Raw genomic sequence first — 12,913 nt, 5'->3', positions numbered from 1 at the left:
AACCCTAGATAAAAGATACTTTTTTGTAGAAGAGCAAATGTGAAGTGTCACTCGTTCTGAGACTTCCTCCTCTGTGAAGTCCCACAGCTTTTTTTTATTCATAGATTTTTCCACAGCAAATACAAGCTGAAAGAAAGAAAAGCACACATTAATTGAAAGTAAAATGATAGAAGAAAAGTGAGTGCAGAAACAGACATCTATAATGTTAAGCTCCCATTTAGCTTCAAAATTCTATCATTATATATTCCTTTCCTCAAAATAAGTACAACTGATTATTAGCCATTTGGACTTTAAGGATATAAAAAACTGGATTTTAATTTTAAATAGAAAAATACAATTCATGATATATGTAACACATAATTAATGATCAAATGACATGAAAAAGATTAAAAGTGAGAAAGATCAGAATGAATTATATAAATTTATGCTAGGATTAAGAATTATAAAAATGCATACTTGATTTGTGGAAAGAAGCCATAAATTTAACTCTAAGCTTTCCAACAATAATGCACTGAGAGAAAACTAGAGATTAGTTAAGAGAAATTTAAAGAAAATAAACTAATCTAATTCATATGATCTATATACTGAAAACAATTGCTCAGAAGAGGCATAACTTTCTTGATAATGACATCAAAAGAAAATTTTCAGACAAAAGTAATATAGGGAGCAAAGTTCTTAACAATAGGAGAGATCTTATAGGAGAGAGCATGACAAGTTTTACAGGGCTATTTTTTATTATGTCCCTCAATGCAGGTCAATGGAAAAGAGTTAGATAAGTGAAAAAAATTTCTAAAAATGTATTCTCAACTCTTATATGCTTCTTAGGAACAAAAACAATACAAAAGTAAAAAAAAGGAGCACCTGATTGCATCTCTAATACTGAAGCCACATTCACTCCACTCAATCCAGTACTAAACACAAAAGGATGCACAACCAGTGCCATTAAATACACAGATTTGGGATATATTTTGAAACACCAGAGGATGAACAATTGTGAAAGAGGTACATTTGACTAAAATGGAAAAAGTGGCAGAAAGGTGAATAACTTGCCAGGGGAGGGGAATTTCTCCATTTCTTCCAGTACTCCCCAAAGTACAAATGTCAAAGGCTAGAGAGAGGGATATGTGATAGATAAGAAGGTCACAAAACTGGGTGTGAAATACCTTCTTGAGGGCTCATGTGGATCTTGAGTGCTAAGAAATTAAAGTTGGCTAAGCAGTTTACTTTAGACTATAATTTAAGTGAAAAGAGCTTCTGGATTTCAAATTGACTTGTAGATTATTTTATCCAACTCTGATGTAGGAATTAAACAAAAAACACAGGGGATTCAGGATAGATACTCTGTCCAGGGATAAAAAGTAAGTATCGATTGGTTCTTTATGCCTTACTTTTAGGATACTGAGAAAATTCAACAGAAGGTGAGGAATTTTAAGACCTATTAATGTCATAGTATAGCAATCACTTGGAACCAAATGGAAGGTCTGGCAGAGTACTGCTACTGCACACACAAAAAACTGTTAAACAACTGTCACTTATTTCTTTTTTTTTAAACAAGTGGTTTCTTTTTTTTTGGCTTAAACATTTTTTTTTTAAAGATTTATTTATTTATTTATACAAGCACTGGGTACAGTCAGAAGCACGGGAGGGTGAGAGAATTCACCATAGTCAGAGCGGACAGCAGAGCAGGCAGACTGAGGAAGTACACTGCTGAGGGGAGCAGTGGGCGAGACAGGAGAGGTCTGTGCACCATGTGGGACCCTCACCCGGTGGCCAGGGATCAAACTGGTGCTGCAGAGGCTGCGAGCAGCTTTGCAACCCAGCGCTCAACCGCTGCACCACCAGGGAGGCCCACACTGTCACTTATTTCATAGTAACACAAAACTATCTTTAAAATAAAGACCATTTTAAAATATGTAGCTTTGATAAAAAATATAAACATTGACATTTGTTACACTCAAGATACCAAGCAATTTGATGGAAAAAGTTGTTTCAGTATAATCCCACCATAAAAAATTATGAAACATAAATCTAAATATGGCTAGGACTGGTATACATATGCATAATCAATTACAGTAGTAAGTAATTTAAGAATTTTTTACATATCAGACTTACTCTACGCAGGGCATTTTGAAAATCATTTCCCATTTCTAAAGTTGTAATAATAAATACTCCAAGAACTAAAAGTCCACCAGGTAACATTCTGGATACCTAAAAACAGAAACACAGAATAACATAAGCACCCACATTAAATAGAGTTGGAGAAACTATTAAATCAGCAAACACCAACTGAGCACTACAGCTATATTCAAAGCATTGAAGTGAAAAACTGGTTAAAATATCAAAAAATGAATGACAACTAAGATGAACGACATATTATTCTGAACACAATCTTCAAAGTGCCCTTAACTAAAACTATTGTATAAATATAACCACTTAATAATGATACCCTTCAGTTGCATTAATAAATATAAACCCCTTTCTCATGAGATCAAAGACTGAAATATCTTCTAAAATATTTTCAGTGGCTTCCACTATCAACTAAATAAAATATAAATTTTACCTTAAGACTAGCATTTCAGATTCTCTAAATGGCTACTCTGACATTCAGATTAGCTGGTGCTAATTTGATGCTATTTTCCCTAAACTATTCAAGCATCATTTAGAAACTTCTCACTGTTTTCTATACATATGCCTGGCCTTTCTGACTTTATACCTTCACTCAGGCTGCTCCCTCAGTCACAGCTACCTCTTACTTGTTTATGTGACTAGACTTATCAAGTACTTCAAAGTCAGCCTGAAGAATGCCTTCCTAATTCTTTCATCTCCAAACTCCAAACTTCCACAAGACTTTGACATAGTTTCCCCATGGAGCTTACCTACCACACAAGCCTGTTTACGTTATTATTACTGTTTACGTACCTTAGTAACAGGAATGGGAGGTCTTTTATGGGAGGAAGTGATTCTCAACTGGTCTTTTTTTTTTTTTTTTTTTTTTTGTGGCACCCTCACCAGTGGCCAGGGAACGAACCAGCACTGCAGAGGCTGCCGGCAGCCTCACAGCCCAGCACTCAACCACTGCTCCACCAGGGGAGGCCCTCAACTACTCTTATTCCTATAATATTTAGCAGAAATTCTATTACAGCCTAGAATTTGAACAGGGGAATCTGACTTGAAAATTTTATTACCTTCTATTGTTTAAGTTTCCCTCAATTTTTAAGGCTATTCACTGGTATTAGGCATTTATGCTATTTCCCATATTTCTTACACTAAAATAATATTGGTTAAAAATCCTTGTAAGTCCTTCTGTGTTCACAGAAGGAAGTAAGAACAACTTAAGATAAATTTCTTAAAGTGGATTACTGGGTCAAGAAATTATATATAGTTTTAAGATTTTTGATATATATTATGAATTTGTCCTACGTTTCCCTTCCCATGATTATGATAAGTTTTTAATGCCATAGGAATTTTTTCCTACCATCTATACACTGAGTTCAGAGTGCTTTGATTATTTTTTGTATATTTAATGTATGAGCAAACTGGTCGCAAAGCTGTCTCCAGAAAAATCAGATACCATAGTCTAACCCCTCTTTACTGTTGGATTCTTCTGATTTCATAAATTCTATTCATTGTTGTAACAAAAGCTTGGCATATAAAGAATAAAGGTTTATATTTAGCATGGGGAATGTGTATGTGTTTTCAAAGTCATCGATACATAAAACTGGTATTTTTTTTCTAGAGGCAAAAAGCTAATCTACCTTGCTTATAAATTGTGTGTACATACACATACATGTTTATGTGTCTGAAAGATTTAAAGTTGATTGCAGAAGGAAATTACTCTAATATTCCTTATCAAATAGTATAATCCAGTCAATAAATAGTTTCAAGCAAATAAATTTATCATTTCCTCTCACCCATCCCCAAATATGCTTCCTATTTATGTAACAGCAATATAATCTTCCTAAATACCCAGGTCAAAAATCTCAGTAATCTCTAGCTACTCTCCCACAATATCTCCTCATTCCCAATCTGCCTGATCATTAAACATTGTTAATACTAGCTTTTTCTTTGGAATGTTTTGACAATGATGCTTTAGCACATTCCATTTGTTGGTTTATTCACATATCCACTTATCCAATATCTTGGAATTCTCATTATAAACAATAAAAAAAAATACTGCAACTGGTACTAAGGCTACAGCTATAAACAAAACAGATGTGACACTTGCTTCATAAAGCTCAGCAACTAGCTTAGACTCACATCACCTTCTTTTGTACTACTGCTGAAATTATAGTCTGTTCTGTCTACAGTCACTCTATTCTCCATTTACTCAGTACCAAGAGATCAAGATTATTCTCTAAATTATTGATAGATCAATCAAATTAACTCCTCAAAATAGGGAGCTGTGAAGGGAACTACTATCTACTGAACAAATGTCTCGTATCTAAAAATGACACTCCAAAACTATGCAACAACTGGCACCTTAGGGTCTTAAGTCTAACAAATTCTTTTATATACCCCATATTTTAGTTATACACATACATACCTTTAGCTTTCATGCCTTTGGTTATACTGCCCTCAGTGCATCCAATGTGTTCCCTGAATTCTACTGGCAAAGACCTATTCATCCTTCAAGTTCAGAGCCCTCTGTGAAGCTGTCTGCAATTCAGCCACTGTCAAATATTTAATCAGTTCCCATTCCATTTTCCTATATTACTTTTTTACTTTTATCATATGTCTTATAATTGTTTTTGGTAATGAACTTTCGCTATCGTTAAAATGTAAGTTGTAAAAGGATATTTTTAAAAAATTTAACCATTTTATTCACTCAATGACTACCACTATGTCTTTAAAACAAGCTGACTAGCAACTACACTGTCAATTACTTGTATTCTAAGGTAAAAAAAACTTGGGAAAAAAAGAAAAAAGAAGAAAAATTGGAAATGAGCTAAATGACTTCTAACAGGAAATAGGCTAAAAAAAAAAAAAACACAAACAGCTATGCATAACAGATAAGATCTATTGCCAGGGTTCAAAATCCAACTGCTGCCATTTTTTCACTATTCAATCTTGGCTGGATTACCTAACTTTCAATAAAATGTTTATTTCTATTTAAATTAGACACAAGTAATCAACAAATAAAAAATATCACTATGGGTGAAACAGAATAAAAGGTAACATATTTTTGATAAGCCATGCAAATTTTAAAAATAAAGAGTACTCTGAAGTCCTAATCTAGACACCTGAGGATGAATTGGTATAATTTTGCTGGTCAAATAAACACAAACTTAACTACATAAGGAAACAAATAGGATGACCTGGTTAGCATGTTCTGTAGTCCACTCTTCATCCAAGTTATCCAATTTAGCTTTGGGTTGTTTGAGATTCTCATTTTGTTCCTCCTTGGGTGGTGTTCTAGTGGCAAGAATCACATAATCCTTTTGTGACGAACACTTAAAAACAAATTAGATAGTTTATTAGAGTGATAGCTAACTGAATATGGTAAGGCTTTTGTGACATAAAAAATAATGTATAGTATGTTAAATTGTTAATATCTATTAACAATTACAATGGAATCTACAAAGAAACCAATTTTCACAGGGAGTCTGACATTTCCTTCACAAGCTACTTCTCTCTTAATGCAGTTAATGCCATCAGCTCCTTATTTATTTGGGCATCCTGAATGTGAATCACAGTGTTTCTTAAAAATAATTTAGTAATGAGTGAATGAACTGCATTTAAACTGAAAGTATGCTCGGTCAATTCTCCATTTTGTGTTTGATTTTTAAAATATAACTCTAAAAGGATAATAAAATTTATTTAATTTCCTAAGTTCCCTCAATCCCTTTCCCTTCCTCTCCATGGAATAAACATAAAAAGAAATTCCTTAAGATGGGCACTATCACCCTGTAATAAAAATATATGAAAATGTTGTTACAAGTTTAAGAAGAATGTGAATTAAATTGTCAAAAGCTACTTTTGTGAAGAATTGGAAAACCAGGAATAATAAATATTAGAAGTGAGCAAAAAATACCTAGAAAAGATGAATAATCTGGTCAGTAAAATTTCTAATTATGGAGTTCCTACATTATAAATTACTTTTGCATGTCAAAGGCATTTTTACTTGAGCAAACCTAAGCTAGGTTAGTCCTACTTTTCCACATTGTTTTTCAAAATTTACTTTAAATTTACTAGTCTTACACCCATGTCTCCACCCCAACGATGAGTTTATGGTAAAATAGCTGACTTTACCTGCACTAAGATTCAGTTTGTTTTATCAAATGCACAGTGAAAGATACATACCTGTCCTATTAAAAGACCAGAAACAAAAGCCTTTCCTTGGAGATTGATGTTTGAAAGATACTGGCCAACGGTTTCATCGACAATGTAGGTTCTTCCCATTACTGAGAACTAATTTGAAATCCTAAAATACAAGAAAAAATATGTAGCTTTTTGGTAAAAATATAATTTACAATGTTTTTCTCATAAGAAAAGTATAATGACACACTCCATTTCTTGCAGAGATTGCTTATTAAATAGGGATATTTATCTTTATGAAGTTTAAGTGTGCTTCAGAATTCTCAACATAGTGTCACAGCAAACAACTATCAACCACCATTGACGGGAGAGGTGAAACCTTCTATTCCTGGGAGAAGGGAGAGGACACTAAACTAGCAGTCAATACCCCTGACTTCTTATTTCAGGTCTACTAGTCTTAGTTGTATCACCTTTGTACTGTGCTAAGCCTCAGTCTTCTGATTTCTAAAATAGGAAAGATGACCATATCTGATGTTCACTGGGAGGCAGAGGCACTCAAACTCATTTACTCGACAAGATTACACTAAAGAACTACTGTGTGAAATAAACTATGCCAGGGGATGGCAAAAAGACAAAAATAATGGATCTCTTCCCTTGAGTAACTCATAGTACAACAACAGTTATGAAAAGATAAATAACAATGGAATAATGAAATTTGTATAGCTCCTACTTGTTATAAGATATTGTTCTATATACGCTTTGAATTCAGTAACATTTAATATTCTCAAAACGGCCATGAGACAGATACTACTATTAATACCTCATTTTATAAAGAAATTGAAGAGAGGTAATACGCCTCGCCCAAGTTACAAAGCTTATAAATGCCAAAGGTTGTATTTAAATTGAAGCAATCTGGTTCTAGAATCTCTTCCCTTAAAAACACCATCTCCTAATGAATCTCTCAATGAAACCATTAGTATGGGTAACACCACCTCTGCTCTCTCTTCAGTTTGTGGATAAGAACCAGTACATTCCTCTTACTGGCTTAAACAACTCTGGTTTTCTGTAGCTTAAAATCAAAGATGCTGACTAAAGTTGCTGAGGTGGTATATCTGAAACCAATAAACTGCTAGTCACAATGAATTTGCATTACTCTAAAACTAAAGTTCACAGAATTGATCACGGTTTGAAATGGCCATCAGATACTGTTTTTTCAAGGAGTCCATTCTATTTTGTGTCAAAATGTACTGGATTTCTTTCTAGCTCTTTTCCAACAACAACACAAGTAAACTTGGTTTATATACCATTTTTTAAAAGGTGACTTACACACTCTGAAGAGAAACCAGAGTATCTTTTTTTTTAACACTAAGTCTAGAACTGTGTGCCTAGTTACTAATACCTCTATAAGGGCTTTCCACTTTCAGCTGTGCCTTAAGGAATGCATTTCCGTGTATTAATCTTTCTTCTACTTCATTATGCTAATCTGTATTTTTTGCTTCTGCCCTAATAATTCTTAATTTTTATAAAAAATACCAAGTGACAGTGACTCCAAAGCACTACATAACTTTCTTATCTTATTTCTTCCAGTATGTTCCCAATTAGCTATGATAATGTGTAAGAAATTGAATATAACTTGAAGATGAAAATCTATTGGGTTTGGAAATTTGGTTGAATGTCAGATAATTTCTTTAATGCTCCTTCAAAAATTTTAAATGTAGCCAATCATACTTTATAAAAATGTAGATCTTGTCTTACACAGTTAAAAGTTACCTGAAATGCTGTTTGCAAGTTGTACTGCAGTATAACTCAAGACAACTCAAACTTCCTGTATTCTTGGTTACCCAGTCTACAAAATAATTTGGAAAACTGCAGGCCTGCAAACCTATCTAATTTTAGGATTTTCTGAGTACAGAGTATCTGCTTTTCCCAATTGGTTGATCAATAATATTATATTGTGGACCTCAGATAGTAGAGAGCTGTACATATCAGCAAAATTATGTAAAATATTTCTGGGAAAAACCAACTTTAAGTTCCATACTGATATTCACAAAAGGCCTGCTACTGTGGGAGTTGCAGAGAGGACATTCCGAATGTTTTACTTTTTATAAAGAATTTAATCAATTCTTTTAGTGAAGTGAAAATATATTATTGAGCAAATGAATATAATAAAGACTCCAGCAGAACTTCCAGCCCAGGTGCAATGAACACTCCAATGCAGGCATAATTAACAAATTTGCTTACTTACAGCTCCTTCCCTTTCAAGATTCATGGCCAGGGCCTCAGCACTGTTATCTGCAAGGTCAGGCAGCCAACCAGCTGGTCTATCTCTCCAAGGCCATTCCCAAACGCCTGCATCTTTCCTCTCTTGCCTTGTCCCCCCACCCCTTGTCTGGGGACTTTGCCACAAATGGTTGTGTCTACTGAAAATGATGCTATCAATATAACAGATATAGACACAGTTGTGCATAAAGGAACCCTTGGTCAAACCGGTGCTCAGAACTTACAGGGCTACCCAGGTCTGGGACCTCATGCATGAGTAATAAAGCTTCTCCTGACCTCACCAGTCCTGAAGTACTCTGCCTGGGTAAAAGGCTAGAATTTATTTCTACAACATTAGAACATCAAACATGAAACAATCTATTGATTCAGTATGGAAGTCACAGAATTAAGGCCTGGAAACAAGTAGTTCTGTAGGATGGTGACAACGGTTTTTAAGAATGTGTTTAGCAACTTTCGTTACAGCCGGTTTTCAAATATTAACATAAAGGAACATGTTCTACAACGTTGTTACCTTTAAGTATGAAAACATGGGCTACACCCAAACCCCTGTGTTATTTAAGTCCTCCTGCTGAAAAATGAACCAGGCTCCTTAAATGCCTGTTGCATCAGCCGCCCATCAGAAAAAGGCAAGTCAGACTGGATTTGAGTGTGCACCGGAGTGTCTGTCCATATGTTTCCTTGGCTGTCCCTTTCTTCCTTGAAAAGAGAGCGCTCCATGCTCGAGTGCATACACACACCCCGCACTCACGTATCACTAGGGCTGACTCACCAGAATGTGCACGCCTGGTATATCTGTAGAGCTGTCAATCCGCTGGAGAAGGGGATTTAAAGCTCAAATACCAGCCTACAGGGTCCAGGTTCCCCCGACCCGATTCCACAGGCAATGAATTCATCAGAATGCGACGGACTTCCCTCACCTCACTTCCCAGGGCAAACCCGGGGTCTCCGGAGTTAGGTGGCTCAGGCTGATGACGCGAGAGTCCCCCTCCCTTCACCGCAGCGCCTCAGCCCAAGCCGCTGCGGTCGCCACCCCGCCCCCTTCCGGGCGCCATTGAGAGCGTGGCGGTAGCCCGGCGCCTGCCGTCCGGCCCTGCCGGGACCGATGCCCTCTAGTGGCTCAGTGTCTAGAAGCCGCCAAAGGGGACGACCTATGGCATCCCGGGGCTTTGAGGGTAAGGTCGTTCTGCTCTTCGGGGAGGGACATGGTTGACAAGTACTAAGTGGCGCCACCGCGCGGAGAGCAGTCACGCGGCATGGAGAGGAGAGTCGGGGGGCGGGGAGAAAGGAGGAAGTGGAACGGGAGGGGCGGCCTGGGCGCGTTGAAGGGATTGAGAAAAAGACTACGTTTCCCAGAAGTCTGCGAGGCGGTAGGGGACGGGGGGCCGGAACTCCGACTGCACCGCCGGGTCAGAGGCCGCGTCTGAACTCGGATTCCCAGCGTGCACAGCTTCCGGTCGCTGCGCGCACTCTGCAGACGCGGCGCTGCGTCGGCTGTCGCCTTTACGCGGGACTCGGTTTCCCAGGGTCCCGCCGCGGGAGTCTCCGGCGGGCTGGCGCGCGCGAAACCCCCGGCGAGGCGGCAGAGGCGACGGCCCAGGCTTCTGGGTCCAACTGGGCTCCCTCTCTCTTCTCCGTTGCTGCTTCGTCGGCCGCTGCCACCGCGGCTCTTGGCCCAGCCGACATGGCGGCAGTGCTGCAGCAAGTCCTGGAGCGGACGGAACTGAACAAGCTGCCCAAGTCCGTGCAGAACAAGCTAGAAAAGTTCCTTGCTGACCAACAATCCGAGATCGATGGGCTGAAGGGGCGGCACGAGAAATTTAAGGTGGAAAGCGGTAAGTACGACGCTCTTCCCGCCCTCGGCTCTGGCCCGGACTCGGTATCTCTGGACACTTTTGTCGCTCTGTAAGATCGCAACCCGTGACCTCAAGGGCGGCCTCTCTTTCCTGCCTCCCGGGCACCCTAGTCCTCACTCCCCCTCTACGCATTTGATAAGGAGCCTTTTTGTTTTAAAAAGCGGAATCCCTTTTTAAATGTAATTGGTATTCTCATATAGCGACCCCTAAATTGTCCCTATCCAGGACAGAAATGGTGACGATCTGGATGTGTTTTCACTGTTTTTTTTCCAGCCTGTCTGTCTTGTTGCACGTAATTTCCGCCGTTTTCTAGTCACCTGCGTTCAAAGACCTTTGTCTAACTGTCCGGTGCTTTTGTCTGAGTATGTGTCGCTCTGGGGCCGTAGCGACTTAGATGGTCCCCAAAAAGTAGATGAAGAATACCGCGCTAGAAACAGTCAACGTGCAGGAAATAAGCTTCATAAAACGGGTTTACCCCCCTGAAAGTTAGAGTTCGCTATAGAAAGTAAGTTAAGGCCTGTTTATAAATAGATGCAATAGATCCTCAAATAAGAAAGTGACTAACAGTAGTGAACATTCTTGAAAGAAGATTAAGAGTTTAGTAGTTACCATTTATGAAATAGAAACTTTCAGTTGTGTGTCTTGACTTACCAATTGTTTGGTGTTTTTTTAAACTGAATTTTGTTATTGATTAGAAATTCTGAATAAATTTTACTGCAAATAACATAATTGTCAAAGAGTTGATGGTGCAAATTTTCTTGAATCGCCAAACTGAATATATAGTACACTGCATTCTATAAAATTTATATAAGATACTGAGTGTCTCCTGTGTGTGTGATGAGCTACTACAATACTTTACTAAACTATGCAGAATTGGTCCCCATCCTGTGGGAAGTTAACACATTTTAACATAAATTCAATAATTTTATACTCTCAGGTATTATTTTGGCTATTTTAAAACAAGACTTTTAAAGAAAAAGTTTTTAATTTAAACAATTTTTGTCTCCATTTAATAAATACTTTTTTAAAAAGTCTGCTTTATACAGACATGTTGCCTCCTTTAAAAAATTTCATAATCTTGTGAGACTTGAAAGACTCTTATTAGGCCATACTTAGATGTTAGTTGGAAATCTTAAAGTGCTTTTCATTCCTTAAGCTGTCTTTACCCAATTTCTCTTGATTGTAGTGCAATTCGAGTGTTGTGTCTTAAATTTTGAAATCCTGTTTATTAAAAAACAGCAGTATTGACAATACAGGTTTGATTTTATTTTTTCTCTGCTCTCCTGTAGAACAACAGTACTTTGAGATAGAGAAGAGGTTGTCTCACAGTCAGGAGAGACTTGTGAATGAAACCCGAGAGTGCCAAGGCTTGCGGCTTGAGCTGGAGAAACTCAGTAAGTATTTAATTACATTTTTGTAGGTATTCTTGGAGTGCTGAGATCTTCAGATACTTCTTTGTATGCTTTGGAAATGCCTGTTTACTGTATATGAAAATACTGATTGTTACTGTTTTTGTTAATGGTGATTATTTTAATTTTTCATTTAATGGTAAAGACTTGGTAAGAACCTAGTGGTCATGAGACTTGGGTTCTGATTGTTTTATTAAAAGCTCAATACCATTGTAAATCATAAGTTTCTGTTGTTTATAAAATGTTTGTAATACCACCTGTTCATCTGTTTACACATCTGTACAGATCCAGTGAGCTGTTTAAAAGCATTTGCAAGGTCCATATATAACTGAAAAAGTAGAGTAACTTCATTTTTATGTTGTTAAAAAATTAGTTTATTCTATTTTATTTGTTTCAGTTTTCATACTTTTTACAAATATCTGTGAATCCCAGACTGATATTTCCTCTTTATGGCTTAGTTCTTTGTGAAAGATGATAGTTACCTCATAACTATCAGTAGTTTCTTCTTGATTAGTTTTCATGCATCATTAAACCATATAAGGTACACAGGATCTTTCGTAAAGGTCCTGACATTTCTTAGGAAGATGATGTGTAGTTCAGGCAGTTTGCAATGGAAAAGAGCAAATATCAGAAGAGGTCTTTATGGATTAAGGAAGTAGTAAATATTGTTCTTAAATATAGCTGGATTTTAATTTGACTTGAAACACAGGAAGCTAATAGTCAAGAAAATGGTTTAAATAGCACCTCTCTCTTAACTGGGAACACGTCCATTCATCTATTTATTTGGGTCATAGCATTTTCTAGCTAATTTTGACACCTCATCTTAAAACATATAATATATATGTCTGATGGTATGTTTACATGTGTAATGGGGGATGCATACTTAGTGACTAGCTAGATGTGATTCAGTATTTGTGTGTGTATGTGTGTGTGTGTGTGTGCGCGCGCGCCTTGGCATAATAAAAGGGCCTGTAGAGCAATGGTGCTAATGAATTTCAGGAAAATAACTGATTACAGTTGTTTTTATGAGCTTTGGAAGAGGAGAGAGAGGAAGAGATGGAGTAAATCTAGACTGACATCTAGGAGGCCTTTCTGTGGTATATAATTATGTTTGTT

The 12,913-nt window shown here is 37.2% G+C and overlaps 2 protein-coding genes across 3 annotated transcripts in view; one reads left to right on the top strand and one right to left on the bottom strand.

Annotated features, from left to right (window-relative positions):
• ODR4 (odr-4 GPCR localization factor homolog) overlaps positions 1-9,527 on the bottom strand; it is a 29,407-nt gene extending 19,880 nt beyond the window's left edge. Inside the window, exons 1-5 of the mRNA XM_054693421.1 lie at positions 9,305-9,527; positions 6,301-6,421; positions 5,316-5,450; positions 2,113-2,208; positions 20-126 (exon numbers count right to left, since the gene is read on the bottom strand). Coding sequence (XP_054549396.1) covers positions 20-126; positions 2,113-2,208; positions 5,316-5,450; positions 6,301-6,399 — 437 coding nt within the window. The 5' untranslated portion in view covers positions 6,400-6,421; positions 9,305-9,527. The remainder of the gene's footprint in view (positions 1-19; positions 127-2,112; positions 2,209-5,315; positions 5,451-6,300; positions 6,422-9,304) is intronic.
• A 6-nt stretch (positions 9,528-9,533) lies between these two features.
• Positions 9,534-12,913, top strand: part of TPR (translocated promoter region, nuclear basket protein) — a 65,450-nt gene continuing 62,070 nt past the window's right edge. Inside the window, exons 1-3 of one of the 2 annotated variants that reach the window (XM_037506316.1) lie at positions 9,534-9,707; positions 10,059-10,367; positions 11,678-11,782. In XM_037506316.1, coding sequence (XP_037362213.1) covers positions 9,638-9,707; positions 10,059-10,367; positions 11,678-11,782 — 484 coding nt within the window. In that variant the 5' untranslated portion in view covers positions 9,534-9,637. Of the gene's footprint in view, positions 9,708-10,058; positions 10,368-11,677; positions 11,783-12,913 lie in introns of those variants that run through there. The other variant, XM_054693420.1, reaches the window with a different exon arrangement.

Source organism: Talpa occidentalis, unplaced genomic scaffold, assembly GCF_014898055.3.
Source record: "Talpa occidentalis isolate TD23 unplaced genomic scaffold, MPIMG_talOcc4v2.1 talOcc4.12, whole genome shotgun sequence".
Classification (NCBI taxonomy): Eukaryota; Metazoa; Chordata; class Mammalia; order Eulipotyphla; family Talpidae; genus Talpa; species Talpa occidentalis.
Note: the sequence above shows the minus strand (reverse complement) of the source record. Positions and strands in the feature narration are given on the sequence as shown.